The following is a 27029-nucleotide window of genomic DNA, read 5'->3' as shown; positions in this document are numbered from 1 at the left end:
TATCCAGTGTTGGTAGGGTACATTATTCAATATAAAGCGTTGTGAAGGGCAGGAGTACTGTCACAACTGTGAGTGAGTGACTGATGCTAGTGCATTCCCTGCGCCTCCAGGCTGTTGTCATGTTCACGGAGCTGATCAGGGAGAACTTCAGGAACAGCAAACTGAAGCAGTGCCTGCTGCCGCCACTGGGGGAGCTGCTCTACCTCATCGCCACACAGGTGACGAAATACTCCAAAGCAGTGCCCTTTCAACCCTATGCCTTCTACTGTCTTAATGAAATTGCCATTACAATGAATTAGACCTACTAACTTCTATTCAATCAATCAATCAAATGTATTTTATAAAGCCCTTTTTAAATGAGCAGTTTACAGCTAATGACTTATACGTCTGTTGGCTTAGGCCTTTATGATGATATTCTGATACTGTTGATAATCTAACACAAAGATACCTGCTTAAATAACTACTGTATTTAAGCACTCTCAGTAATATCAGCACTTAAAGATGTTTGTCTGTCTGCATTTGGTTTTTGTGTTTGATGAATGCTCACTACAGTTTGTGCAATGATTTGAAAACACTAAATGACAAATCGCTCTACAACACACAGTATTGCTTTTCATAATGGCTTGCCACTAGTTTATTATTCCATTGAAAAGCTATGCAAAAAAGCTGTTTAACTTTCACGCTGTTTTGACTAAGTTGTCTTGACCTGCCGCTGCATCTGAAAGCCATGTAGACACACATGAAGGTTCCTGGTGGTGGGATAGTATCTTTATTTTCAGGGGGGTTCCTGTTCCTCTCTGAGCTCTCCAGTTTGTCAGGGTCACTCAGTGCAGCACACACACAATGGCCATTGACTTTATTAGCTCAATAACCAATAGAAGTAAAGGGTTTTAAAGTGCCATTTATTCTCTATTGGCTATTTGTTTTTTCTCCACAAAAGTCTTGTACTGTATGGAAATGTGTTTTCAAGGCTGAATTCAGGTAGCGTTAGTTCTAGTTGAATAAAAATACCCGTGAAGAGTCATTTCATGTTATGGATCCACACCATATTGGTACACGCGACAATTCTCTTTCTCCTAATTAATGCTAACTGAGAGTCTTAGGAATGTGTACACCGTCTCCACAGAATAATGGAAAAGCCTCTAAATAATTTGGAGTATTCTGAGATTCGAGCAACATCTATAGGCCCTTTCCTATTATTAATACTACATGGACAACATGGGGAAACAATATGTATGAGGATTGATGTACTGTAAGTATACTGTATTACATAACAAATGAATATTAATAATAATAATATAATAATATATATTTTTTTAACCACAGAAAAATGAATAGACAGCATAAAAGCAGAGCTTAGGTAAAAACAAGCCATGTGGTTAATGGGCTCTCTGAACACTGCAGATGTAGGATCTTCATTTGAGACAGTTACCTACAGCAGGAAAATGATCCTGCAGCAACAACATTTTTGTAGGGGTTGATGCTTTTTTCGTTAGGGCAAATCAAGTCTGAAATTTCAAAGTGGAAATGACAAACTTTTGAAACTTTTTTAAAAAACTCAAATATACTACAAGTCTGCATTTCCTGCCGTGCAGGAAGGGATCAAATGAAGATCCTACATCTGTATGATCAAAGGCCTCATTAACACGGATGTAGTGATGACAAGGTGGGAAAATGTGAGCAGCAGTGGAGATGACAGGAGGAGAATAGTGTAAATGCAAGCTAACTCAAAACAACTTCACATGTAGTGTAATAGGTGCATAAAGATTATTCTGTGTGTAAACAGTGTTTCCATATGCTTTTGGTTCACTACATCACTCCTCATTATTTACTGTCAATATGTTTTGGAGCCAATTAATTCACATATCCCCAGTTTACTACATAATAAAACACATTCCCTCACCGTTACCAAAGGCATTTCCAAGTTCCAAATTTGGTAGCTAGCTAGATCATTTGCTGGGGCTTATTTATTTAGCCTAATTACGCTAGCTGCTGCTGCTTTGTTTTGCCCTAATTATTCCCCCAACGAGCCGCTACAGAGGTCCTCTCTGTCTCCACTCACAGCCCCTCCCCTTTTCTTACCTTCCCTTCCCTCTCTCCCCGCAGGAGGAGAAGAAAGAGAACCCAGGAGAGCTGTGGGTTGTTCCTGCTGCCGCCTACACAGTGTTAATGAGGTGCCTTCGGGAAGGGGTAAGACTGCTGCACCTGCCTCAGCAGGAGGGAGGGAGGGGGGTGGGGGACTTCCGCGGTAATGATCCTCCTGCAAGGCCCTACAGGCATTGTTTGCCAACTGCAAGTCAAGGGCATGCAGCAGACCCAGTCGTCAGCCCCTGTCATGTACCTGCATCAAAACAACCCCCGGATGGATGGGTCCTTGTCATGACCTCGCCGGCAATTAACGACCGGTGGATACACACACGTACACACACATACACACTCTGTATGTAGGCTGTGTGTAGTGCAGTAGTGTGTCAGTCAGCCAGATAGTCAGTCTGGCCAGAGGACCGTTGTTCCTCAGCTGGTGCATCTGTTCTTCTTAATTACAAAACTGAGTTTGTTTCAAAAGACCATGTCTCTTCTCCCAGAAGGGAGAGTTGATATTACGTGTTCATTATAAACTAATTAGCAAAAGTTTTAGGCTGGCCAGCGTATATACCAATATGGAGCAAGATTTATTCCAAAGATTTGTGAGTTGGGTGGGGGGGGAAATATAATTTAGTTGTACCTATGTACTTAAGAAACTTTATTTGTACGTAGGTCAATTTAAGTCTGATGCCATCTACTGTAATTTCATTGAAAGGATTTGCCTAAAAATAGGTTTTGTCCAGACAGTTTACACCAAATTTGTGAATTATGATCCATAATCTCCAGTCTTCTATTTAAAACATATTAATAATAATGGTGTAATGGATCCTGTTCATCTTTCCTAGAAATGATGTCAGATGTTTTTATATACCTCTAGAATGTTATATCTGGACCTCACAGCATCAGAGGGAAAGTTAATGTACATGCTTCTTACAATGTTGACAACGCTGACTGTCTGGGATAGTTCTAGAGAGAGTGCTGTCTGAGTGACTGTCTGGGATCGTTCTGGAGAGTTCTGTATGAGTGACTGTCTGGGGTAGTTCTGGAGAGAGTTCTGTATGTGTGACTGTCTGGGATAGTTCTAGAGAGAGTTCTGTATGCGTGACTGTCTGGGATAGTTCTAGAGAGAGTTCTGTATGCGTGACTGTCTGGGATAGTTCTAGAGAGAGTTCTGTCTGAGTGACTGTCTGGGATCGTTCTGGAGAGAGTTCTGTCTGAGTGACTGGGATCTTTCTGGAGAGAGTTCTGTCTGAGTGACTGTCTGGGATCGTTCTGGAGAGAGTTCTGTCTGAGTGACTGTTTGGGATCGTTCTGGAGAGAGTTCTGTCTGGGATCGTTCTGGAGAGAGTTCTGTCTGAGTGACTGTCTAGGATCGTTCTGGAGAGTTCTGAATGAGTGCCTGTCTGGGATAGTTCTAGAGAAAGTTCTGTCTGAGTGACTGTCTGGGATAGTTTTGGAGAGCGGTCTGTATGAGATAGTTCTGGAGAGAGTTCTGTCTTAGTGACTGTATGAGATAGAACTCTCTCTAGAACTGTCTGAGTGACTGTCTGGGATAGATTTGGAGAGAGGTCTGTATGGGATCGTTCTGGAGAGAGTTCTGTCTGAGTGACTGTCTGGGATCGTTCTGTATGAGTGACTATCTGGGATAATTCTGGAGAGAGTTCTGTATGAGTGACTGTCTGGGATCGTTCTGTATGAGTGACTATCTGGGATAATTCTGGAGAGAGTTCTGTATGAGTGACTGTCTGGGATAGTTCTGGAGAGGGTTCTGTCTGAGTGACTGTCTGGGATAGTTCTGGAGAGAGTTCTGTATGAGGGACTGTCTGGGATAGTTCCGTAGAGAAGTCTGTATGAGTGACTGTCTGGGATAGTTCTAGAGAGTTCTGTCTGGGATAGTTTTGGAGAGAGGTCTGTATGAGTGACTGTCTGTGATAGTTCTGGAGAGAAGTCTGTATGAGTGACCGTATGAGATAGTTCTAGAGAGAGTTCTGCCTGAGTGACTGTCTGGGATAGTTTTGGAGAGAGGTCTGTATGAGTGACTGTCTGGGATAGTTCTAGAGAGAGTTCTGTCTGGGATAGTTCTAGAGAGGTCGGTATGAGTGACTGTCTGGGATAGTTCTGGATAGGTCTGTATGAATGACTGTCTGGGATAGTTCTGGAGAGAAGTCTGTATGACATAGTTCTGAAGAGTTCTCTATGGGATAGTTCTTGAGAGCGTTCTGTCTGAGTGACTGTTTGGGATAGTTTTGAAGAGGTCTGTATGGGATTGTTCTGGAGATAGTTCTGTATGGGTGTCTGTATGGGATAGTTCTAGAGAGAGTTCTGTCTGAGTGACTGTCTGGGATAGTTTTGGAGAGAGGTCTGAATGGGATTGTTCTAGAGAGAGGTCTGTACGAGTCCTGTAGGAACTGCAGGCACAGGGGACTTTTGTTGATTTAATTAAAGGATTTGTTCAATACAGACTCTGAGCTGTAATGAGAATAATACTATCAGGAAAGTTAAGTGGTGTTGAGAGTCAGTCAGTCAGTCACTCTGTCTCTCTCCACCAGCCACCTTGACTAATAATAACTCTGTGGGTGCTCCTCTCTGAGGGCCGGGAGGGGGATATGACTGAGGAAGGGAAGCACAGCACACACTCACACACTCACACCACGTCGGTCATTAAGACGCTGCCAACCGGGTGCTTTTCTTATTTATTTCTATTGAGCGATGATGAGTGCTGACTGACACTTGCCTACTTCTCTAGGGAGAACCTCCCCAGATAAACACAGATTGAAGTCAAACTTTCAGAGTAGGATGGGAATTCTAGCTAAGTTCTGATTGGATGGATCCTGGCTGTGGCAAGCATGCATGATTCAGCGGCTTCATGTCTTTGTAAACAAGAACATATGGCAATTAGACTAGATAGCATAGCCTATATACAGTCTATTAGACACATCACCCCATTCACCAAAATGGATCGCTCCTACAGACAGTGAGTCATGTGGCCGTGGCTTGCTATATAAAGCAGGCGGACAGGCATCAAGGCATTCAGTTACTGTTTGATTGAACATTAGAATGGGCAAAACCAGTGACCTAAGCGACTTTGAGTGTGGTATGATGGTCGGTGCCAGGCACGCCAGATCTAGTATCTCAGAAACGGACTCCTGGGCTTTTCACGCATGACAGTGTCTAGGGTTTCTTCAGAATGGTGCGACAAACAAAAAACATCCAGTCAGCGTCAGTCCTGTGGGCGACAACAGTTTGTTGATGAGAGAGGTCGAATGAGAATGGCAAGAATCATGCAAGCTACAGTAACAGGCAGGCTACAAACAGACAAATAATGACTCAGTACAACAGTGGTGTGCAGAACGGCATCTCGGAACACGCAATTCATCGATTCTTGTCACGGATGGGCTATTACGACCACACCAGTTCCACTCCTATCAGCTAAAAACAACAAGAAACGGCTCCAGTGGGCAGGCACGCGATCACCAGCACTAGACAATTGTGGAGTGGAAAAACAATGCCTTGGCTGACAAATCCTGATTCCTGTTGCGTCATGCTGATGGCAGAGTCAGGGTTTATCGTAAGCAGCATGAGTCCATGGACCCATCCTGCCTGGTGTCAACAGTACAGGCTGGTGGCAGTGGTGTACCGCTGTCCAATCTGCTGCAACTGCGTGATGACATCATGTCAGCATGGGCCAACATCCCTGTGGAATGTTTCCAACTTGTAGAATTCATGCCCCAAATAATTCAGGCTCTTCTGGAGGCAAAGGGGGTCCGACCCAGTACTAGATGGGTGTACCTAATAAACTGTCCGGCGATTGTATGTTTTCATATGTTATTTATGCAGTATTTCCCTGCATGGTTAAAACATTTCAAATTGAATTGATATGTGAAATGCTTACACCACTTTAAATGCACTTAACTGCAATTCTAGCTGTGTTTGCATGTCAGATTTTCATGACCACAGCTGATTCTGAAATTCCAAACAAACGGTGAGAATAAGATGTCAAGAAGAGAGTTGCTTGTTCTCTTGTTAAGGGCAGCAACCCACATACCGTAACATTGCAGCGAGTGTAGCAGCATCAGCAAATGTTTCAGGAGGGAGAGGAAGATGGAGGGAACGTCTGGGCGTGAGAGAGAGGGGAGCCTGAATGCCAGAGATGGAAAGGGAGAAGGAGACTGGGAAGAGAAGGCAAGGCAGCGAGAGATAGGGAGACTGGGAGGAGAAGGCGAGAGAGAGAGAGACGGGGCAGGTGAATCAAGTGAGAGAGGACAGAGAGAGAGAGAAGCGGGCAGGATAAACGACTGAGAGGAGAGAGAGAGAGACGGGCAGGAGAAACGACTGAGAGGAGAGAGAGAGAGACGGGCAGGAGAAGCGACTGAGAGAGGACAGAGAGAGAGAGAGAGACGGGCAGGAGAAGCGACTGAGAGAGGACAGAGAGAGAGAGACGGGCAGGAGAAGCGACTGAGAGAGGACAGAGAGAGAGAGAGAGAGACGGGCAGGAGAAGCGACTAAGAAGAGAGAGAGAGAGAGACGGGCAGGAGAAGCGACTGAGAAGAGAGAGAGAGAGACGGGCAGGAGAAGCGACTGAGAGGAGAGAGCGAGAGACGGGCAGGAGAAGCGACTGAGAGAGGACAGAGAGAGAGAGAGCGAGACGGGCAGGAGAAGCGACTGAGAGGAGAGAGAGAGAGAGAGACGGGCAGGAGAAGCGACTGAGAGGAGAGAGAGAGAGAGAGACGGGCAGGAGAAGCGACTGAGAAGAGAGAGAGAGACGGGCAGGAGAAACGACTGAGAGGAGAGAGAGAGAGACGGGCAGGAGAAGCGACTGAGAGAGGATAGAGAGAGAGAGACGGGCAGGAGAAGCGACTGAGAGAGGACAGAGAGAGAGAGAGAGAGACGGGCAGGAGAAGCGACTAAGAAGAGAGAGAGAGAGAGAGACGGGCAGGAGAAGCGACTGAGAAGAGAGAGAGAGAGACGGGCAGGAGAAGCGACTGAGAGGAGAGAGCGAGAGACGGGCAGGAGAAGCGACTGAGAGAGGACAGAGAGAGAGAGAGAGAGACGGGCAGGAGAAGCGACTGAGAGGAGAGAGAGAGAGAGAGACGGGCAGGAGAAGCGACTGAGAGGAGAGAGAGAGAGAGAGACGGGCAGGAGAAGCGACTGAGAAGAGAGAGAGAGAGACGGGCAGGAGAAGCGACTGAGAGAGGAGAGAGAGAGAGAGAGAGAGAGAGACGGGCAGGAGAAGCGACTGAGAAGAGAGAGAGAGAGACGGGCAGGAGAAGCGACTGAGAAGAGAGAGAGAGAGACGGGCAGGAGAAGCGACTGAGAGAGGACAGAGAGAGAGAGAGAGACAGGCCAGACTTGAGCTGCCTGCAGGAAATATTTATGAGCGTGAAGAAGATGTTCCCAGTGCCAATGATGAAAGGTGTGTTTGGGAACAGAGGCAGTGGCGGTGGTGTATCTGTACCAGGGAAAGGGAGCCAGGGGCTTCAACCCTCCTCCTCTATCTCCTAGTCCTGGCCACCGCACCGCTCCACTCCACACAGCTCTCCACTCACATTAAACATGTATCAGTCCAACACAGGAGCTACTGAAATGCTCTGCTCCTAATCAGCTGCAGCCTAATCTCTCTCTGAAGCATAGCCCAATTCCCTATATAGTGCACTACTTTTGGCTCCGGTTAAAAGTAGTGCACTATATAGGGAGTAGGATGCCATTTGGGACGAATCACCTCTGGATGATTCGTAATAATAACCAGCTACATCACACACTGCTACATTTCTACATATGGATTTCTGACATGCAATTCAATGTCCTGCAATAATCATGACAGATACTCTCTGTTTGTGTGGAAGGACATTTAATGCTGCTTAACAAAAACAAATTAATACATGTTTTGCTCCAGAAGGAAGCATCAATCTTTAGGGTGTTGACCTGGTCCATATTGCAAAGATCAATAATATTTTCATTTTTTGTGAGCTAGAGAACCCACTGGGCACAGACGTCAATTCAACGTCTATTCCATGTTGGTTCAACGTAATTGAATTGAAACGACGTGGAAACAACATTGATTCAGCCAGTGTGTGCCGAGTGGGAAGTGTCTCTTTTAAAAGAACGTAGACATTCTTCAAGGGAGATTGTATCTTAAAGTATTGTAGTACTCAATGGTAATAATTTCAGAGATCCTTTCCACACTGTCTTGTAGGTGTTTTGCTGTCTGACTTATTACATGCCAGCTCCATCTTTGCATTCTTCTGTAATCTTCTAAATACACATTTCACAAAGTTAAAACCTATTTTGATATTTTTTGGTTTTAATATCACTCTTATTCATTAAACATGCCATTTAAACGGAGAGGATGGAGTTCTAAGCAGAGAGATGAAAACAAGCCGGATAATGAAAGGCTTAGCTGGCGGTCCTGAATTTACATCGAGCGTTCTTCTGGTCCAGGTGCTGCGCTGCTGCTTCAAAAGGGACATAATTACACACAGGCACTTGTTGCAGGCTGGGGAAACCACAAGAGAGACTGCAGGGCTCCTCTCAGTCTGACACGGCTAACACTCTGGGAGAACATACAGCACAGGCTCAAACTAGAGGAGACACAAAGGCTAAGCTTAGTAAAGACTTATAGCTACCACTATGATAAGAGTCTTCTTCTCATATAGAATTGTTTACTGGGGCTTTTTCGATCCTCGTGTAGTGGAGATACTAAGCTTAGTAAAGAGCTGCATTGAACTCTGTTTTGTCCTCATAGTTTTGTGTTCAATCCCCATGTAGGCCCTACAGTATTATGGTTTATGGTTCTTAAGGTTATGGTTTTAGGCCCTACAGTATTAGCCCTAGGTTATGATTTTAGGCCCTACAGTATTAGCCCTAGGTTATGGTTTTAGGCCCTACAGTATTAGCCCTAGGTTATGGTTTTAGGCCCTACAGTATTAGCCCTAGGTTATGGTTTTAGGCCCTACAGTATACACCCTAGGTTATGGTTTTAGGCCCTACAGTATTAGCCCTAGGATATGGTTTTAGGCCCTACAGTATTAGCCCTAGGTTATGGTTTTAGGCCTACAGTATACACCCTAGGTTATGGTTTTAGGCCCTACAGTATTAGCCCTAGGTTATGGTTTTAGGCCCTATAGTATACAGCCTAGGTTATGGTTTTAGGCCCTACAGTATACACCCTAGGATATGGTTTTAGGCCCTACAGTATTAGCCCTAGGTTATGGTTTTAGGCCCTACAGTATTAGCCCTAGGTTATGGTTTTAGGCCCTACAGTATACACCCTAGGATATGGTTTTAGGCCTACAGTATTAGCCCTAGGTTATGGTTTTAGGCCCTATAGTATACACCCTAGGTTATGGTTTTAGGCCCTACAGTATACACCCTAGGATATGGTTTTAGGCCCTACAGTATTAGCCCTAGGTTATGGTTTTAGGCCTACAGTATAAGCCCTAGGTTATGGTTTTAGGCCTACAGTATTAGCCCTAGGTTATGGTTTTAGGCCTACAGTATTAGCCCTAGGTTATGGTTTTAGGCCTACAGTATTAGCCCTAGGTTATGGTTTTAGGCCTACAGTATTAGCCCTAGGTTATGGTTTTAGGCCTACAGTATTAGCCCTAGATTATGGTTTTAGCCCTACAGTATTAGCCCTAGGTTATGGTTTTAGGCCTACAGTATTAGCCCTAGATTATGGTTTTAGCCCTACAGTATTAACCCTAGGTTATGGTTTTAGGCCTACAGTATTAGCCCTAGGTTATGGTTTTAGGCCCTACAGTATTAGCCCTAGGTTATGGTTTTAGGCCCTACAGTATTAGCCCTGAGTTATGGTTTTAGGCCTACAGTATTAACCCTAGGTTATGGTTTTAGGCGTAGAGTATACACCCTAGGTTATGGTTTTAGGCCCTACAGTATTAGCCCTAGGTTATGGTTTTAGGCCTACATTATTAGCCCTAGATTATGGTTTTAGCCCTACAGTATTAACCCTAGGTTATGGTTTTAGGCCTACAGTATTAGCCCTAGGTTATGGTTTTAGGCCCTACAGTATTAGCCCTAGGTTATGGTTTTAGGCCCTACAGTATTAGCCCTGAGTTATGGTTTTAGGCCCTACAGTATTAACTCTAGGTTATGGTTTTAGGCCTACAGTATACACCCTAGGTTATGGTTTTAGGCCCTACAGTATTAGCCCTAGGTTATGGTTTTAGGCCTACAGTATTAGCCCTAGGTTATGGTTTTAGGCCCTACAGTATTAGCCCTAGGTTATGGTTTTAGGCCTACAGTATTAACCCTAGGTTATGGTTTTAGGCCCTACAGTATTAGCCCTGAGTTATGGTTTTAGGCCCTACAGTATTAACCCTAGGTTATGGTTTTAGGCCTAGAGTATACACCCTAGGTTATGGTTTTAGGCCCTACAGTATTAGCCCTAGGTTATGGTTTTAGGCCTACAGTATTAGCCCTAGATTATGGTTTTAGCCCTACAGTATTAACCCTAGGTTATGGTTTTAGGCCTACAGTATTAGCCCTAGGTTATGGTTTTAGGCCCTACAGTATTAGCCCTAGGTTATGGTTTTAGGCCCTACAGTATTAGCCCTGAGTTATGGTTTTAGGCCCTACAGTATTAACCCTAGGTTATGGTTTTAGGCCTACAGTATACACCCTAGGTTATGGTTTTAGGCCCTACAGTATTAGCCCTAGGTTATGGTTTTAGGCCTACAGTATTAGCCCTAGATTATGGTTTTAGCCCTACAGTATTAGCCCTAGGTTATGGTTTTAGGCCTACAGTATTAGCCCTAGATTATGGTTTTAGCCCTACAGTATTAACCCTAGGTTATGGTTTTAGGCCTACAGTATTAGCCCTAGGTTATGGTTTTAGGCCCTACAGTATTAGCCCTAGGTTATGGTTTTAGGCCCTACAGTATTAGCCCTGAGTTATGGTTTTAGGCCTACAGTATTAACCCTAGGTTATGGTTTTAGGCGTAGAGTATACACCCTAGGTTATGGTTTTAGGCCCTACAGTATTAGCCCTAGGTTATGGTTTTAGGCCTACATTATTAGCCCTAGATTATGGTTTTAGCCCTACAGTATTAACCCTAGGTTATGGTTTTAGGCCTACAGTATTAGCCCTAGGTTATGGTTTTAGGCCCTACAGTATTAGCCCTAGGTTATGGTTTTAGGCCCTACAGTATTAGCCCTGAGTTATGGTTTTAGGCCCTACAGTATTAACTCTAGGTTATGGTTTTAGGCCTACAGTATACACCCTAGGTTATGGTTTTAGGCCCTACAGTATTAGCCCTAGGTTATGGTTTTAGGCCTACAGTATTAGCCCTAGGTTATGGTTTTAGGCCCTACAGTATTAGCCCTAGGTTATGGTTTTAGGCCTACAGTATTAACCCTAGGTTATGGTTTTAGGCCCTACAGTATTAGCCCTGAGTTATGGTTTTAGGCCCTACAGTATTAACCCTAGGTTATGGTTTTAGGCCTAGAGTATACACCCTAGGTTATGGTTTTAGGCCCTACAGTATTAGCCCTAGGTTATGGTTTTAGGCCTACAGTATTAGCCCTAGATTATGGTTTTAGCCCTACAGTATTAACCCTAGGTTATGGTTTTAGGCCTACAGTATTAGCCCTAGGTTATGGTTTTAGGCCCTACAGTATTAGCCCTAGGTTATGGTTTTAGGCCCTACAGTATTAGCCCTGAGTTATGGTTTTAGGCCCTACAGTATTAACCCTAGGTTATGGTTTTAGGCCTACAGTATACACCCTAGGTTATGGTTTTAGGCCCTACAGTATTAGCCCTAGGTTATGGTTTTAGGCCTACAGTATTAGCCCTAGGTTATGGTTTTAGGCCCTACAGTATTAGCCCTAGGTTATGGTTTTAGGCCCTGCAGTATTAGCCCTAGGTTATGGTTTTAGGCCTACAGTATTAGCCCTAGGTTATGGTTTTAGGCCCTACAGTATTAGCCCTAGGTTATGGTTTTAGGCCTACAGTATTAGCCCTAGGTTATGGTTTTAGGCCCTGCAGTATTAGCCCTAGGTTATGGTTTTAGGTCCTACAGTCTAGACATTAGTTAAAGGCTTTCATCCCTTTTCATGTTGAATTAGACTCCTGTTTGAAATGATTTTCCAGTTAGTCCAGGGTAATCTACAGTATATCTGCAAAACAAATGTAAGTAATTGAAATGTTTCTTGTAGAACAGTTAAACAAGGAAATAAAATGGTGTTTAAAATAGCTCTCATGCCCACGCATTTTGAGATCTTCTTGGATGAGTACTTTTTGTTGTTGTTGCATCCTATGTACATTTGTTCCCAGTGTGTTAGATGCTAGTATTAATACAGTAGCAGTGTTTTAATGAGAAAAATAGAGAATTAGCCACACTCCACTCCACAGGTGTGCCCAATGTCCTTTAATGGCGGTTTTCAAATTGGCACCCTATTTTCTATTTAGTGCACTACATTTGTACCAGGGAGTTAGATCAGGGTTCTCCAACCTTTTCTCTCAAAAGAAATCCTGAGCCACTCGTATACAAGCAGCATATTGGTAGGCCCAATAGCAATAGCTATTTAGCTAATTTGATGTTCTTTACCATATATTTTCAAAGCCCCTCCCTGCCTCTGTTCATAACATTAGATTTTCAAAGCCCCTCCCTGCCTCTGTTCATAACATTAGATTTTCCATGCCCCTCCCTGCCTCTGTTCATAACATTAGATTTTCAATGCCCCTCCCTGCCTCTGTTCATAACATTATATTTTCAAAGCCCCTCACTGCCTCTGTTCATAACATTAGATTTTCAAAGCCCCTCCCTGCCTCTGTTCATAACATTAGATTTTCCATGCCCCTCCCTGCCTCTGTTCATAACATTAGATTTTCAAAGCCCCTCCCTGCCTCTGTTCATAACATTAGATTTTCCATGCCCCTCCCTGCCTCTGTTCAAAACATTAGATTTTCAATGCCCCTCCCTGCCTCTGTTCATAACATTATATTTTCAAAGCCCCTCACTGCCTCTGTTCATAACATTAGATTTTCAAAGCCCCTCCCTGCCTCTGTTCATAACATTAGATTTTCAAAGCCCCTCCCTGCCTCTGTTCATAACATTAGATTTTCAAAGCCCCTCCCTGCCTCTGTTCATAACATTATATTTTCAAAGCCCCTCCCTGCCTCTGTTCATAACATTAGATTTTCAATGCCCCTCCCTGCCTCTGTTCATAACATTAGATTTTCAATGCCCCTCCCTGCCTCTGTTCATAACATTAGATTTTCAATGCCCCTCCCTGCCTCTGTTCATAACATTAGATTTTCAATGCCATTTTCAGACTTCACTTTCTGAAAGGTTGGAATAAGTAGTGACGCATCGCATGACTCCAAGGTTTTCTCTGTGTATGTTTTGTTTATGCTGTTTTAGTCTAGTATAGCTGCCTTTGTAACATCAGGTTAAAACATGCTCTGAGTTACAGCACACCTTATACACAGTAGCCTCCAGCGTGCCTTACCTTTGTGAAAAGGGAGTCTGTGTACAGTATGTCCACACCGGTATGAAAGATAGTTAGTTGTACAAACGGGCGTGTTTAAAAAAACAGCCTCAGCTTTTCTTCACAGTGATTTTGTATGGTTGTTGTGTGGAGAGAGAAGAGAAACCTTGAGGCTGCTGTGCTGTGTGGAGTATCTTGACTTGAGTTGTATTCGTTTCTGGTTGACTTGTTCTACTGACACAACAAGGCCTTTCTGACTGGAATGTTCCCCCTCACTATGTTCACTCTTCGGCTCTGTCCCAAATGGCACCCTATTCCCTATATAGTGTACTACGTGGACTCTGGTCAAAAGTAGTGCACTATGTACAGAATAGGGTGCCATTTGGGACGCAGATTCCTTAACTCCTCACTCGCCCTCTAGCAGCTTGTCAATCAGTGCAGGTGTCCTCCTACTCAGCACCTCAACTATATCAGAACCTAGAGCCCTCTTTCTCTCTCTCGCTGTCTGTCTTTCTCTTGCTGTCTCTCTCTCTCGCTGTCTGTCTTTCTCTTGCTGTCTCTCTCTCTCTCGCTGTCTCTCTCTCTCGCTGTCTCTCTCTCTCGCTTTCTCTCTCTCGCTCTCTCGCTGTCTCTGTCTCTCTCTCTCTCTCGCTGTCTCTCTCTCGCTCTCTCTCTCTCTCTCTCTCGCTGTCTCTCTATCTCTCTCTCTGTCTCTCTCTCTCGCTGTCTCTCTCTCTCTCGCTGTCTCTCTCTCTCTCGCTGTCTCTCTCTCTCGCTGTCTCTCTCTCTCGCTGTCTTTCTCTCTCTCTCTCGCTGTCTCTCTCTCTCTCTCTTGCTGTCTCTCTCGCTGTCTCTCTCTCTCTCGCTGTCTCTCTCTCTCGCTGTCTCTCTCTCTCTCTCTTGCTGTCTCTCTCGCTGTCCCTCTCTCAATTAAATTAAATTCAAAGGGCTTTATTTGCATGGGAAACAAGTGAAATAGATAATAAACAAAAGTGTAAACACTACACTTACAAAAGTTTCAAAGGAATAGAGACATTTCAAATGTCATATTATGTCTTTTACTTTTAACACTTTTACATAGTGTTGTCACGATGTGCAAATAGTTAAACTACAAAAGAGAAAATAAATAAACATAAATATGGGTTGCATTTACAGTGGTGTTTGTTCTTCACTGGTCACAAATCCTGCTGCTGTGATGGCACACTGTGGTATTATCAAAATTGGATTTGTTTTCAAATTCTTTGTGGATCTGTGTAATCTGAGGAAAATATGTGTCTCTAATATACATTGGGCAGGAGGTTAGATAGTGCAGCTCAGTTTCCACCTCATTTTGTGGGCAGTGTGGACATAACCTGTCTTGTCTTGAGAGCCAGGTCTCATAGGGCACTACTACTGTTGGCCAAGGCCTCTAGGGCTCTGCACAAAACGAGTAGGGAGGAGGGTGCTGTTTTGGACACAGTCCAGTCATGTGGTTGTTGTGGGTTACTGTGTGTGGCTGTAGTGTACAGTCGTGGCCAAAAGTTTTGAGAATGACACAAATATACATTTTCACATAGTCTGCTGCCTCACTTTGTATGGTGGCAATTTCCATATACTCCACAACGTTATGAAGAGTGATCTGATGAATTGCAAAGTCACTCTTTGCCATGCAAATGAACTGAATACCCCAAAAAAACATTTCCACTGCATTTCAGCCCTGCCACAAAAGGACCAGCTGACATGTCAGTGATTCTCTCATTAGCACAGGTGTGCGTGTTGACGAGGACAAGGCTGGAGATCACTCTCATTCTGATTGAGTTTGAATAACAGACTGGAAGCTTCAAAAGGAGGGTGGTGCTTGGAATCATTGTTCTTCCTCTGTCAACCATGGTTACCAGCAAAGTAAACACGTGCCGTCATCATTGCTTTGCACAAAAAGGGCTTCACAGGCAAGGATATTGCTGTCAGTAAGATTGCACCTAAATCAACCATTTATCGGATCATCAAGAACTTCAAGGAGAGCGGTTCAATTGTTGTGAAGAAGGCTTCAGGGCGCCCAAGAAAGTCCAGCAAGCGTCTCCTTAAGTTGATTCAGCTGTGGGATCGGGGCACCACCAGTACAGAGCTTGCTCAGGAATGGTAGCAGGCAGGTGTGAGTGCATCTGCACGCACAGTGAGGCAAAGACTTTTGGAGGATGGCCTGGTGTCAAGAAGGGCAGCAAAGAAGCCACTTCTCTCAAGGAAAAACATCAGGGACAGACTGATATTCTGCAAAAGGTACAGGGATTGGACTGCTGAGGACTGGGGTAAAGTCATTTTCTCTGATGAATCCCCTTTCCGATTGTTTGGGGCATCCGAAATAAAGCTTGTCCGGAGAAGACAAGGTGAGCGCTTACCATCAGTCCTGCGTGCATGTGTCATGCCAACAGTAAAGCATCCTGAGACCATTCATGTGTGGGGTTGCTTCTCAGCCAAGGGAGTGGACTCACTCACCATTTTGCCTAAGAACACAGCCATGAATAAAGAATGGTACCAACACATCCTCCGAGAGCAACTTCTCCCAACCACCCAGGAACAGTTTGGTGACAAACAATGCCTTTTCCAGCATGATGGAGCACCTTGCCATAAGGCAAAAGTGATAACTAAGTGGCTCGGGGAACAAAACATTGATATTTTGGGTCCATGGCCAGGAAACTCCCCAGACCTTAATCCCATTGAGAACTTGTGGTCAATCCTCAAGAGGCTGGTGGACAAACAAAAACCCACAAATTCTGACAAACTCAAAGTATTGATTATGCAATGGGCTGCAATCAGTCAGAAGTTAATTGACAGCATGCCAGGGCGGATTGCAGAGGTCTTGAAAAAGAAGGGTCAACACTGCAAATATTGACTCTTTGCATCAACTTCATGTAATTGTCAATAAAAGCCTTTGACACTTATGAAGATGCTTGTAATTATACTTCAAAATTCATTTTTCATTTTTTTTCATTCATTTTGAATAATATCTAAAACTTTTGGCCACGACTGTAGTTCAGAAAGGTACTGTGGTAGAATACTGGTTTTAACTAGTGAACGCTATGTTTATTAGGTTGTTAGTAGTGATCCTCATTTCCACGTTTTTTCATTTCCTAATTTCCACGTTTTAATGGAGCTTATGATGTAACCCAGTGGAACCAGGGTAACAAGGTGACTTAATGGATCTGTGGTATATAATGGATGTGTGGTATATAATGGATGTGTGGTATATAATGGATGTGTGGTATATAATGGATGTGTGGTATATAATGGATCTGTGGTATATAATGGATCTGTGGTATATAATGGATGTGTGGTATATAATGGATGTGTGGTATATAATGGATGTGTGGTATATAATGGATCTGTGGTGTATAATGGATCTGTGGTATATAATGGATGTGTGGTATTTAATGGATGTGTGGTATATAATGGATGTGTGGTATATAATGGATGTGTGGTATATAATGGATCTCTGGTATATAATGGATGTGTGGTATATAATGGATGTGTGGTATATAATGGATCTCTGGTATATAATGGATGTGTGGTATATAATGGATCTCTGGTATATAATGGATGTGTGGTATATAATGGATGTGTGGTATATAATGGATCTCTGGTATATACTGGATGCGTGGTATATAATGGATGTGTGGTATATAATGGATCTCTGGTATATAATGGATGTGTGGTATATAATGGATGTGTGGTATATAATGGATGTGTGGTATATAATGGATGTGTGGTATATAATGGATGTGTGGTATATAATAGATGTGTGGTATATAATGGATGTGTGGTATATGTGTGGTGTATATAATGGATGTGTGGTATATAATGGATGTGTGGTATATAATGGATGCGTGGTATATAATGGATCTGTGGTATATAATGGATGTGTGGTATATAATGGATGCGTGGTATATAATGGATGCGTGGGATATGTGTGGTATATAATGGATGTGTGGGATATGTGTGGTATATAATGGATGTGTGGTATATAATGGATGTGTGGTATATAATGGATGTGTGGTATATAATGGATGTGTGGTATATGTGTGGTATATAATGGATCCGTGGTATATAATGGATCCGTGGTATATAATGGATCCGTGGTATATAATGGATGTGTGGTATATAATGGATGTGTGGTATATAATGGATGTGTGGTATATGTGTGGTATATAATGGATGTGTGGTATATAATGGATGTGTGGTATATAATGGATGTGTGGTATATAATGGATGTGTGGTATATAATGGATGTGTGGTATGTGTGTGGTATATAATGGATGTATGGTATATAATGGATGTATGGTATATAATGGATCCGTGGTATATAATGGATGTGTGGTATATAATGGATGTGTGGTATATGTGTGGTATATAATGGATGTGTGGTATATAATGGATGTGTGGTATATGTGTGGTATATAATGGATGTGTGGTATATAATGGATGCGTGGTATATAATGGATCCGTGGTATATAATGGATGTGTGGTATATAATGGATGTGTGGTATATAATGGATGTGTGGTATATAATGGATGTGTGGTATATAATGGATGTGTGGTATATAATGGATGTGTGGTATATAATGGATGTGTGGTATATAATGGATGTGTGGTATATAATGGATCCGTGGTATATAATGGATCTGTGGTGTATAATGGATGTGTGGTGTATAATGGATGTGTGGTATATAATGGATGTGTGGTATATAATGGATGTGTGGTATATAATGGATGTGTGGTATATAATGGATGTGTGGTATATGTGTGGTATATGTGTGGTATATAATGGATGTGTGGTATATAATGGATCCGTGGTGTATATAATGGATGTGTGGTATATAATGGATGTGTGGTATATAATGGATGTGTGGTATATGTGTGGTATATAATTGATGTGTGGTATATAATGGATGTGTGGTATATGTGTGGTATATAATGGATGTGTGTTATATAATGGATGCGTGGTATATAATGGATGTGTGGTATATAATGGATGTGTGGTATATAATGGATGTGTGGTATATAATGGATGTGTGGTATATGTGTGGTGTATATAATGGATGTGTGGTATATAATGGATGTGTGGTATATAATGGATGCGTGGTATATAATGGATCTGTGGTATATAATGGATGTGTGGTATATAATGGATGCGTGGTATATAATGGATGCGTGGGATATGTGTGGTATATAATGGATGTGTGGTATATAATGGATGTGTGGTATATAATGTATGTGTGGTATATGTGTGGTATATAATGGATCCGTGGTATATAATGGATCCGTGGTATATAATGGATCCGTGGTATATAATGGATGTGTGGTATATAATGGATGTGTGGTATATAATGGATGTGTGGTATATGTGTGGTATATAATGGATGTGTGGTATGTGTGTGGTATATAATGGATGTATGGTATATAATGGATGTATGGTATATAATGGATCCGTGGTATATAATGGATGTGTGGTATATAATGGATGTGTGGTATATGTGTGGTATATAATGGATGTGTGGTATATAATGGATGTGTGGTATATGTGTGGTATATAATGGATGTGTGGTATATAATGGATGCGTGGTATATAATGGATCCGTGGTATATAATGGATGTGTGGTATATAATGGATGTGTGGTATATAATGGATGTGTGGTATATAATGGATGTGTGGTATATAATGGATCCGTGGTATATAATGGATCTGTGGTGTATAATGGATGTGTGGTGTATAATGGATGTGTGGTATATAATGGATGTGTGGTATATAATGGATGTGTGGTATATAATGGATGTGTGGTATATAATGGATGTGTGGTATATAATGGATGTGTGGTATATAATGGATGTGTGGTATATAATGGATGCGTGGTATATAATGGATGCGTGGTATATAATGGATGCGTGGTATATAATGGATGCGTGGTATATAATGGATGTGTGGTATATAATGGATGTGCGGTATATAATGGATGCGTGGTATATAATGGATGCGTGGTATATAATGGATGCGTAGTATATAATGGATGCGTGGTATATAATGGATGTGTGGTATATAATGGATGTGTGGTATATAATGGATGTGTGGTATATAATGGATGTGTGGTATATAATGGATGTGTGGTATATAATGGATGTGTGGTATATGTGTGGTATATAATGGATGTGTGGTATATAATGGATCCGTGGTATATAATGGATGTGTGGTATATAATGGATGTGTGGTATATAATGGATGTGTGGTATATAATGGATGTGTGGTATATGTGTGGTATATAATGGATGTGTGGTATATAATGGATGTGTGGTATATGTGTGGTATATAATGGATGTGTGTTATATAATGGATGCGTGGTATATAATGGATCCGTGGTATATAATGGATGTGTGGTATATAATGGATGTGTGGTATATAATGGATGTGTGGTATATAATGGATCCGTGGTATATAATGGATGTGTGGTATATAATGGATCTGTGGTGTATAATGGATGTGTGGTGTATAATGGATGTGTGGTATATAATGGATATGTGGTATATAATGGATGTGTGGTATATAATGGATGCGTGGTATATAATGGATGCGTGGTATATAATGGATGCGTGGTATATAATGGATGCGTGGTATATAATGGATGCGTGGTATATAATGGATGTGTGGTATATAATGGATGTGTGGTATATAATGGATGTGTGGTATATAATGGATGTGTGGTATATAATGGATGTGTGGTATATAATGGATGTGTGGTATATAATGGATGTGTGGTATATGTGTGGTATATAATGGATGTGTGGTATATAATGGATCCGTGGTATATAATGGATGTGTGGTATATAATGGATGTGTGGTATATAATGGATGTGTGGTATATAATGGATGTGTGGTATATGTGTGGTATATAATGGATGTGTGGTATATAATGGATGTGTGGTATATGTGTGGTATATAATGGATGTGTGTTATATAATGGATGCATGGTATATAATGGATCCGTGGTATATAATGGATGTGTGGTATATAATGGATGTGTGGTATATAATGGATGTGTGGTATATAATGGATCCGTGGTATATAATGGATGTGTGGTATATAATGGATCTGTGGTGTATAATGGATGTGTGGTGTATAATGGATGTGTGGTATATAATGGATATGTGGTATATAATGGATGTGTGGTATATAATGGATGTGTGGTATATAATGGATGCGTGGTATATAATGGATGCGTGGTATATAATGGATGTGTGGTATATAATGGATGTGTGGTATATAATGGATGTGTGGTATATAATGGATGCGTGGTATATGATGGATGCGTGGTATATAATGGATGCGTGGTATATAATGGATGTGTGGTATATAATGGATGTGTGGTATATAATGGATGTGTGGTATGTAATGGATGTGTGGTATATGTGTGGTATATAATGGATGTGTGGTATATAATGGATCCGTGGTATATAATGGATGTGTGGTATATAATGGATGTGTGGTATATAATGGATGTGTGGTATATGTGTGGTATATAATGGTTTTGTGGTATATAATGGATGTGTGGTATATGTGTGGTATATAATGGATGTGTGGTATATAATGGATGCGTGGTATATAATGGATCCGTGGTATATAATGGATGTGTGGTATATAATGGATGTGTGGTGTATAATGGATGTGTGGTGTATAATGGATGTGTGGTATATAATGGATGTGTGGTATATAATGGATGTGTGGTATATAATGGATGTGTGGTAAATAATGGATGCGTGGTATATAATGGATGTGTGGTATATAATGGATGCGTGGTATATAATGGATGTGTGGTATATAATGGATGTGTGGTATATAATGGATGCGTGGTATATAATGGATGTGTGGTATATAATGGATGTGTGGTATATAATGGATGTGTGGTATATAATGGATGTGTGGTATATAATGGATGTGTGGTATATAATGGACGTGTGGTATATAATGGATGCATGGTGGGTAATGGATGTGTGGTATATAATGGATGTGTGGTATATGTGTGGTATATAATGGATGTGTGGTATATAATGGATGTGTGGTATATAATGGATGTGTGGTATATGTGTGGTATATAATGGATGTGTGGTATATAATGGATCCGTGGTATATAATGGATGTGTGGTATATAATGGATGTGTGGTATATAATGGATGTGTGGTATATGTGTGGTATATAATGGATGTGTGGTATATAATGGATGTGTGGTATATGTGTGGTATATAATGGATGTGTGGTATATAATGGATGCGTGGTATATAATGGATGCGTGGTATATAATGGATGTGTGGTATATAATGGATGTGTGGTATATAATGGATGTGTGGTATATAATGGATGTGTGGTATATAATGGATGTGTGGTATATAATGGATGCGTGGTATATAATGGATGTGTGGTATATAATGGATGCGTGGTATATAATGGATGTGTGGTATATAATGGATGTGTGGTATATAATGGATGTGTGGTATATAATGGATGTGTGGTATATAATGGATGTGTGGTATATAATGGATGTGTGGTATATAATGGATGTGTGGTATATAATGGATGCGTGGTGGGTAATGGATGTGTGGTATATAATGGATGCGTGGTGGGTAATGAACCACTTCACATTTTAGCCATTGTAATGATTTGTGTAAATCAAATTGTTACTTGCTAATTGTTTTGTTTTGCTTTTCTTTGAGGTGTGACCTTCAGGTTCTTGTAGGATTCAGGATTGTGTTTTATTTAGCCTAGCTAACCTATATTGGGCATTCCATTGTATTGTGCTATGTGTGTGTGTGTTGGGTTCATCCGTGTGTGTATGTCCGTCCGTGTGTGTGTCTGTATGTGTGTCTTTAGGAGGAGTTGGTTGTGAACCACATGGTGTGTAAGATGGTGGAGAACGTGTGTACCCCGGCGTCTCACTACGCCCAGGGCTTCATCACCGCGGAGATAGGCCCCATGCTCTGGTACCTGTTCACACACTCCAGCGTCGACTCACTACGTGTCAGCGCCATCTCAGTAAGTACAAACACAATACACTAACAAGGGAAATCTGAACTCACTCATTCACTACAATATTTCACTTTCATTTGTGATTGAAGTAGAGATACTGTGTGTACTGATGAAATACCACTGGGTAGATTACGTCCATGTATATAACCTGCATTGGGACTAATATCTTGATACCAGACCAAGGTTCCTATTTAAACTGTTTCTTGATTGAGTTTGTCTGACCCAAAGAAACCAATGCAATAGTCCCAAATGTACAAACCCTGCCTATCCGGCACTTCAGCCACTTTTAGAAGCCAGCTGTGTTTGAAAGAGAACTTGATGATGACTGAGGCCTTCCTGTGTTATTAACTTCATACAGGCCCTGTGTAGAATCACCCGCCTCTCAGCCAGTGCCTTCCACAGTGTGATTGACAAGGTGGGGCTGCCAGCCATCTTAGCCAGCCTGGTGTCGGGGATCAGCCGTGTCCAGCAGCACATACTCACCATGTTCTCTGCCATGCTGGCGTCAGGGGCCCACGCCCAGCTACACAGACTAGTCCAGGAGCGGGTATGTAGGATACTGTAGTGTAACACCTTGTTAAACACCAACAGTCCTAAATGCTACTCTATTCCCTACATGACTCCCGAGTGGCGCAGTGGTCTAAGGCACTGCATCTCAGTGCTAGACGCGTCACTACAGACCCTGGTTCGAATCCAACTGTAGGCCGTCATTGTAAATAAGAATTTGTTCTTAACTGACTTGTCTAGTTAAATAATGGTTAAAAATAAAATAATTGACCCTATGGGCCCTGGGCAAAGGTAGTGCACTATAGGGAATAGGGTGCCATTTGGGACGAAGGAAATGAAAGCACAACTATAGCCCCTCATTCAACTGTCACTGTGAGGCTAAGAGTGTGGCCCGTGCCATAGCTGTATGGGATTGGTGTTGTCTCTGTGTGGACGTGTTTCAGCCCTGTGCCATCTTCTTCAGCACTAAACATCTCATCTGACCCGGCACCGCCGCCCTCTCCCTAACGTCTGACAGATAATTGGCCATTATCAGCTTGTGCTGCTAGTTCCAGCCAACACAGGAGATGAATCCCATCTCCTCTCCTCTTCTTCTCCTCTCTCCTCTCCATCTCTCTCTATCTTTAATCCTCTGGCCCAGTTAGGGTTAGTTGTAAGTATGAACAAATAATGGAATATAAATCTCTCCCAACGGAACACATGCAGCCAAAGCCAGATAAGATGCAGATAAGAAAGAGAAAGATTTGTCTGCATGTGATGTCTAGTCTGTCTCAGGGCCTCACCAACTGGGATGGGAGAGAACCATTTTCTTCAAAGAGAGGAGTTCTCTTATTTCCTGAGGTTGACTTGACTCCCAGTCACTGAGACTTGAACAAACATGCCTTATTCCTACTGATGAGTATCTTTAAATATTCATCTTGCTTTCAGGATTCTCCACTAAGAGGGGCAGTACTGTTTCGTAATAGCAGCAGGATTGTTAATGCACAAACAAGGCCCTCCCTCCCAGTAAAGTTCCTATAGACACAAATGAGCCGGTGAAAGTGATTTAAGAAGGTACTGTACATCGCTGCCTTCAAGGTTCTGTGAGATTTCCATTGGTCATTTAGTTTGACCTGAATGAATCTACATGTCCATGTCCAATGTAACTGGGGAAAACAAGTCTTTGAGTGCATACAACTTACTGCGTCACCTTTGCACCAATTATAAAATGCTAGACATTTTCCTCATGAATTCCCTTGACAAATAGAAGTCCGGAAAGCCTTGTTTATTCATGCATTGTCTTTGCATAAATGTTTTATTTCAATGAATCTCTAAGCAACTCCACTAATTGGGGAAGGAGCTGCAACAATCTTCTAGTGCAGCTTGGAATACTGTTGATGTAATTACAGTTTATGCAGCAGGGTAGACCAGAGGCTTTTGAAATGAATTAACTCAACTGCTCACACACAACCACAGCCAGTATTTAATCACAGTATTTAGGAGTGTTCATGTCTGTCTTACTTCTGCTGTCCTTTTCCATTTTCCTCCTGATTGTGAAAGTTAATCAATTCTGACTCATTTGCTGCCCAGTAAATAGCGTTGAGCCAATTAGTCCTATTAACCTATGGTTTTATGATAAGTGTATTGTTTTGGAGAGGCTGTCGTTTCCACCCTCCCAGCACCTTCCAGATAGTGTAAGTAATAACACCTGTAGCAGCCCACAGGGAGCCTCCAGGTTAGTGTAGCTCAGTATCAGGTCAACACTATAGCTGACTCTACTGGTCAAATCAAATCATCAAATCAAATCAAATGGTCAGTTAAGACTCAGTGTAGCTCAGTATCAGGTCAACACTATAGCTGACTCTACTGGTCAGCTAAGACTCAGTATCAGGTCAACACTATAGCTGGCTCTACTGGTCAGCTAAGACTCAGTATCAGGTCAACACTATAGCTGGCTCTACTGGTCAGCTAAGACTCAGTGTCAGGTCAACACTATAGCTGGCTCTACTGGTCAGCTAAGACTCAGTGTCAGGTCAACACTATAGCTGTCTCTACTGGTCAGCTAAGACTCAGTGTAGCTCAGTATCAGGTCAACACTATAGCTGACTCTACTGGTCAGCTAAGACTCAGTGTCAGGTCAACACTATAGCTGGCTCTACTGGTCAGCTAAGACTCAGTATCAGGTCAACACTATAGCTGTCTCTACTGGTCAGCTAAGACTCAGTGTCAGGTCAACACTATAGCTGGCTCTACTGGTCAGCTAAGACTCAGTGTCAGGTCAACACTATAGCTGACTCTACTGGTCAGCTAAGACTCAGTGTAGCTCAGTATCAGGTCAACACTATAGCTGACTCTACTGGTCAGCTAAGACTCAGTGTCAGGTCAACACTATAGCTGGCTCTACTGGTCAGCTAAGACTCAGTGTCAGGTCAACACCATAGCTGGCTCTACTGGTCAGCTAAGACTCAGTGTCAGGTCAACACTATAGCTGGCTCTACTGGTCAGCTAAGACTCAGTGTCAGGTCAACACTATAGCTGGCTCTACTGGTCAGCTAAGACTCAGTGTCAGGTCAACACTATAGCTGACTCTACTGGTCAGCTAAGACTCAGTGTCAGGTCAACACTATAGCTGGCTCTACTGGTCAGCTAAGACTCAGTGTCAGGTCAACACTATAGCTGGCTCTACTGGTCAGCTAAGACTCAGTATCAGGTCAACACTATAGCTGGCTCTACTGGTCAGCTAAGACTCAGTGTCAGGTCAACACTATAGCTGGCTCTACTGGTCAGCTAAGACTCAGTGTCAGGTCAACACTATAGTTATAGTTCTGACTTACCCTTGTGTGTTGTTTCATCCAAATCATTTTTAAATGTGGCTGTTTTTTATGGAAATTCCAGAATCTCCTGGCTAGCATTTTTTGTTATTGTAGGTAGGTAGCAATGATAATCAAATAACGCCAAAACAGTGAACTCTCCCTTTAATGGAGTGGCTGTCTGTCATTACAGGACTTTGTGGTGAAGATAATGCGTTCACTGGAGAGCCCGTCCTCTGTTATCAGAGCCAAGGCCTTCCTGGTTCTCCTTCAGGTCCTCTGCAGCAACAGGGACATGCTGCTGCTCTGCTGCAACTCTAGGTATGGACAGGTCTACTACACATTCACTCTCACACACACCTACACGAAGGAGATGGCTGTTGTTTTATGATCCCGTAACCAATTGTGCTATTGTGTATGTTTTTCACGTTATTTGTATGTATTTTGTACATAATGTTTCTGCCACCGTGTCTTCTGACCAAAAAGAGCTTGTAGATATCATGACAGTGATTACTCACCCCGTACTGGAGGAATACCTTTTGTTCAGCGAGTCGGACGGGAAAGATTTACTTCAGACGCCCGACAAGGCCCTCATCCCCGTCATTCGCAGGAGTAAGAGACTGCAGTATCATGGACGAAGATCCGGATGCCTTTTTAGGATCCGATGCCGAGAGGGTAATCTATCTTTACCATTGGTCCTATTAGCCAACGTACAATCAAGCGATAATAAAATAGACGAACTACAATCACGTATATCCTACCAACGCGACATTAAAAACTGTAATATCTTGTGTTTCACGAGTCGATGCTGAACGACATGAATAACATACAACTGGCGGGTTTTAAGCTTTTTCTGCAGGATAGACCAGCGGCTTCTGGTAAAACAAGGGGTGGCGGTCTATGTATATTTATAAACAACAGTTGGTGCGCCAAATCTAAGGAAGTCTCAAGGTTTTGCTCGCCTGAGGTAGAGTATCTCATGATAAGCTGTAGACCACACTATTTACAATTTACCACACAAAGCTCTCCCTCCACTCCATTTGGCAAATCTGACCATAATTCTATCCTCCTGATTCCTGCTTACAAATAAAAATTAAAGCAGGAAGCACCAGTGACTCGGTCAATAAGAAAGTGGTCAGATGAAGCAGATGCAAGCT

The 27029-nt window shown here is 42.3% G+C and overlaps 1 protein-coding gene across 1 annotated transcript in view; it reads left to right on the top strand.

Annotated features, from left to right (window-relative positions):
* LOC139387518 (serine/threonine-protein kinase ULK4-like) overlaps positions 1-27029 on the top strand; it is a 136731-nt gene that overhangs the window by 25997 nt on the left and 83705 nt on the right. Inside the window, exons 19-23 of the mRNA XM_071133791.1 lie at positions 111-218; positions 2107-2190; positions 22421-22582; positions 22935-23123; positions 26066-26193. Coding sequence (XP_070989892.1) covers positions 111-218; positions 2107-2190; positions 22421-22582; positions 22935-23123; positions 26066-26193 — 671 coding nt within the window. The remainder of the gene's footprint in view (positions 1-110; positions 219-2106; positions 2191-22420; positions 22583-22934; positions 23124-26065; positions 26194-27029) is intronic.

The sequence above is a fragment of the Oncorhynchus clarkii genome, chromosome 3 (assembly GCF_045791955.1).
Source record: "Oncorhynchus clarkii lewisi isolate Uvic-CL-2024 chromosome 3, UVic_Ocla_1.0, whole genome shotgun sequence".
NCBI lineage: Eukaryota > Metazoa > Chordata > Actinopteri > Salmoniformes > Salmonidae > Oncorhynchus > Oncorhynchus clarkii.
This window is presented reverse-complemented; position numbering and strand designations above follow the sequence as displayed.